This window comes from Lathyrus oleraceus, chromosome 5, assembly GCF_024323335.1.
Source record: "Lathyrus oleraceus cultivar Zhongwan6 chromosome 5, CAAS_Psat_ZW6_1.0, whole genome shotgun sequence".
Classification (NCBI taxonomy): Eukaryota; Viridiplantae; Streptophyta; class Magnoliopsida; order Fabales; family Fabaceae; genus Lathyrus; species Lathyrus oleraceus.
The window spans coordinates 162,491,336-162,496,272 of NC_066583.1; the positions used below are offsets into that span (position 1 = coordinate 162,491,336).

At 36.9% G+C, this 4,937-nt stretch overlaps 1 protein-coding gene across 1 annotated transcript; it reads right to left on the reverse strand.

The window, feature by feature from the left end:
- Positions 1-685: 685 nt before the first annotated feature.
- On the reverse strand, positions 686-1,720 carry LOC127079426 (T-complex protein 1 subunit alpha). The gene has a single exon (XM_051019808.1). The coding sequence runs from the start codon at positions 1,718-1,720 to the stop codon at positions 686-688; it is 1,035 nt and encodes a 344-aa protein (XP_050875765.1).
- Positions 1,721-4,937: the final 3,217 nt, after the last annotated feature.

A 4,937-nucleotide genomic window follows, 5' to 3' on the forward strand; every position in this document is an offset into this window, starting at 1 on the left:
TGTAGTTGCTGCAGATGGTATGCTCGATTTTGCATAGTTGGATCATGGTTCTGATGAAATAGGTTAGGTTGTTTCATGATATATCAACAACATTTCATGGCTTGTTTATTGATGGAGTTTCTTGTTGGTTATGACTTGGTGATGTAGCAGGTCCGAGATTTTGGAAATTCCCTGGTCTGTTGTAAGTTGCTCCTTACACTTCCAGTGTTGTTGCTCACTGCATGTAGCAGGTCTGGTTTGTATTGTATGAACTGGAACGTAATGCCTTGTATCTTACTGTCACCTATTGTTAACTGTGGCTCAAGTTTGGTGCAGGATTTGGTGTGTCCTAAGATAAGTTACTCATTGTGCATCATTGTCTTATCTTTGTTTGAGATCCATGACCTAATGCCAACTGGTTTTGCAGGATGCTGCTGCTTCATGGCTGCTGCAGGAAACTTAATGACAAAATGTTATTCGTGTGAGACCAAGACCAAACTCAAGCATCATCTTTGGCCAATGTAAGTGTGATGTATAGCACAGTTTTGATACTTGGTTGTGTTTGGTCAATTAGCATTGGATGGCTGTTGCAAATGTATGAAGTTGCTTTGGCCTTGCAGGTTCACATTGATAGGTCACAAGGAAATGCTGCAAGTTGGTATGACATAGGGCTGGAGCCAATGGAGCTGTTTGGACTATGGAACTGTTATGACTGAAACATGATTTGTTCAGTAGCAGGCTCGATGACTCCAGCTTCCAAGTTGTTTCTAATCTTCCCTTCTGAAAGATCCAAACCCATGTTTGATAAATGCTTCTTATCTGCTCTAGTTTGTGCAGTATGGTGGTAGGCCCGTAACTTTGCAACCAGATCTGTGGCATCCTTAGCAGCATTGACAGCAAGCACCTTTGGAATGATCAACAGAGACTCAGCAAACTCTGCTATAGCCAACTGCTCCTGTGATCCTAAAGTTGTAGCAAGGTATTCCAAATAAACTGACAATGCCGATTCAACAGCACCTCCACCAGCAACCACTGTATTTGACTCGAGCGTTCTCTTGACAATTGATAGTGCATCATGCAGAGCTCTATCCATCTCATCAAGCATATAGTCATTTGCACCTCTGAGAACCAAAGAGACTGCACCAGAAGTCTTGGTCCCTTTAATCATGATTACAGCATCGTCAGCAATACGCTCCTCAACAACCTCATCTGCACTTCCAAGAAATGACGGTTCAAAAGTTTCCTCTCCTTCCATATCAGAAAATGTTGAGACCAGTGTTGCTCCAGTTGCTTTGGCAACATGTCGCATATCCTCTTTCCGCACACGTCTCACAGCAATTGCCCCAGCCTCAGCAAAGTACTTAAGTGCCATGCCATCAATTCCTTTAGTAGTCAGAACAACATTGGCGCCAGCTTTGAGTAATTTTTGAATCCGTTCCTTAGTCATATCAGACTCTCTTTGGTGAATTCTCTCAAGTCCCTTGGGATCAGAAACTAATACTTGAACACCCAGTTGCATTTTTGTCTTCTGAAGATTGAAATCAAGACAAGCAATTTTTGCAGGGGAAACCTTGAGAGGCATTCCTTGGGCAGCATGGCCAGTATTAAGAGCATAACCATTCATCAAAAAGCTCTCTCCAGCACTTTTACCGTGTGCCTTCAAATTGGTCTTAATTGCTGAATTCAATGTTGATGAAAAAATTTGGTGGCAAACAGATTTTATTATTATAATAGTATTCATAATCAATGTGAAATCTAAGGTTCATGTATGGTAGACTTAGGATTTTAGGATGCAAAGAGGTTGTGTTGACCTTGGTCAAAGTTGGCCAAAGTCAACAATTGGTCACAATTCATTTTTTTGTATTTTCTTGTGTAAATGGATAATGAATCAATTATTATGGGGAAATTTTTGGGTTTAGGGAATTTGGGTTGACTTTGGTCAAAGTTGACCAAAAAGTCAACTGTTGACCAAAGTCAACAATTGGTCAAAGTGTCAATTTTTTTGTATTTTTCTTGTATGGAATCATATGTACTGGTTTAAACAATGACATGGAATAAATTGAAATGGATTAACAAATGTTTGAAATTGGTTTCACAATTGGCTTGAATGTTTGACTTTTGCAAAGAAAAATAACTTGACTGATAATGTATATGAACAAGACCATGAAATGAGACCATAAGGTTAGGGTTTTGGCATAGTATCCATGAACCAATAACAAGACTGGCAAGTGGCTAGAAACACAAGAAACTTGGTTGTTCAGATGACCCAGACCATAGATGTATCCACAATCACAACACCATGACTCTGGATCAAAACCACAATCCTCATACAAAACCAAAGTAAAGTTAGGCCAAGCATGCCAAACAAACATAAAAGATTTAGGACCAAAATCAGGGTATGACACCCGACACGGGTATACAAGAGGATTACCAACAAGACTACTACACACCACAACAAACATTGTTCTTTGGCCAACCCGATTCAACCCTAAACGACCAAAGACCACATTTCGAGGGCGCACCCAACAGTAGTCAGTTTGTCCCACCGAGACAAAGCTTTGAGGGCGCATAGGGCACCCGTCTTTCCTACAGCATTGAAGGGACTTCGACCCAACCACAACGGCAAACGGCAAGGGGACGCGTTAGGACTAGGGGTGGTAATAGGGAAGCACCACCACCACGTGAACCGTCTAGGCGAGTAGTTAGACCTCCCCCGTGCGGATCGTACCAGGGACCGCATCATATGTGATAAATCCCAAATTAATAATGCATTTTAATCATATCTTTATAATATTTGTCTTGTGTATTATTTTAATAAAAATATTTGTGTTTATTATCTTTATATCTTTATCTTTAAAGATATTGTGTATCATATCTTATATATATATATATATATATATATATAATATATATATATATAATATATATATATTATTATATATATATATTATATATTATATAATATATATATATTATAATATATATATATATATATATTATATATATATATATATATCTTGTAAATAATATTATTTATATATATGTATTAATATAAATTAATATAATTTATAATAAATATAAATTAATAAATTTAAAAAAATTAAATAAATAAATAAATAAAAGATTTAAGGGTAGGCGCCACTCCTAGTGGCGACTTGCCCTACCCTTAAGGGTAGGCGCCAACTAGGGTGGCGCCCAAGTGCAAATTAGGGCAAAAAATGCCCATTTTTGTAATTTTTTTGAAAAAGGGGGTACTTTTGGAAAAAAAATTAAAAAATTGTATATTTAAAAAAAAAACTTCTAAAATTTCAGATAGTTGATTCAAAAAAATTTATAACAGATTAAATTTTCGGTAATTTATTTTTTAAATTTTCGATACGAAATTTTTTGTATATTTTATCAAGAATTTCGAAAAATATTGTAATTTACCATAAATTTCAAAAAGTATTATAGTTTATAGGAAGTTTTGAAATTTTCAATAGTATAAAAAACAATTTTTTTAAAAAGTTCTGATATTTCTACAAAATTTCTAATAAACACAACAGAAAATTTTAATTTTTTTTAATAAAAACATATCAAATATAATTGTAGGGATGGCATGTTAATTTCTAAAAAACTAAAAATTCCAAAGAACCAATTTAAATGTTTTTTTTTAGCTTTCAGATCCAAAAAACGAATTATCGAGACTCTAACACATAATTGAAAAAGTACAAACAATTTTAACTAATTTATCTATACCTATTTATAAAGGGGATATACCAAAATGGGCTAGCCTGTTCTTTTTTTTAATCTTTTGTCAACTGTTACAATTTCTATCAAATATTAAAATAAAACAAAATAAAAAATCACTTGCTAAATAATAGCCACATCACACTAACGGTCTAAATAATGGCCCTTTTTCTTTCCTATGCTTACTATTTTACCTTTTTAAGAGAAATATTAACTCCAAATTCTCCACACAAAAGAAAATATTAACTCCTCTTTTCGGTTTTTTTACCAAAATAACCCACTTTTTCAAGGAAATTTCCAAAATACCCCTAGTTTCAAAAAAAATCCCAAAATACCCCACTTTTAGGAGGAGTCGCCAATTGAATTGGAGACTCCTCTTAAAACTTGAATGGAGGCGCCAATTGGATTGGCTAGGGTAGGTGCCCTAGCCAATCCAATTGGCGCTCATGTGTAGGTTTTAAGAGGAGTCGCCAATTCAATTGGAGACTCCTCCTAAAATGTACTTTTTTGTGTTTTATGGTATAAGTGAAAGATAAATTTGATATAAGACGACTTGATATTAATAAAGTTTGGAGTTTACACAAAGAAACCTACTGGTGATGACCGGGATCACCTAACCGACCTCCAGTCCCACATCCTCTAGCTACCCTAACCCTTGGCCCTAACCCACGTTGACGATTCAGCACCGGTGTTTGATCATCTGAGGGGCCAGAAGCGTCACTACCAACTACAGGAGAAGGTCCGTTGAGGTATTCAGACAAGTCAGCATAGTCTTCAGTATGCATTGATGGTGTACCGCCGTAGCTGAGCTCATGACCCATGCCAGAGAAGTTGGGATGTGGTTGAATCATGGATGGGCGACCGGGACGGTTAAAGGGAGACATGGGTGTGAATGATGCGTCGAGGAAAGGTTGGAAAGGTTGTTGGGGTGTTTGGTAGAGATAGGGTTGTTGGATGTTTTGGTTTTGTGATGTTTGGGCTTCTTGGCTACGGTAGGAGGAGGGGCGGTTGGTGTTTTAGCTAAGGTGACTTTGGTAGGGTGATGGGGTGGGTGTGAAGCGATGTTGGGTCTCAGGTTGATGGTCAATTTGTTGGTGGTGGTATGGGGTATGCTCTTGGTATTGGGGTTGGGTGAATGGCATATTTTGGTTGTATGTTTGTGTGTTTTTGGAACGGAAAGTTTGATGGATAGGGGGTTGTGAGTAACTGGGATGAGAATGTTGTTGGGG

Excerpts from the sequence above, each read along its gene's own strand:
- LOC127079426 (XM_051019808.1), bottom strand. The coding sequence starts at position 1,720 with ATGAATACTATTATAATAATAAAATCTGTTTGCCACCAAATTTTTTCA.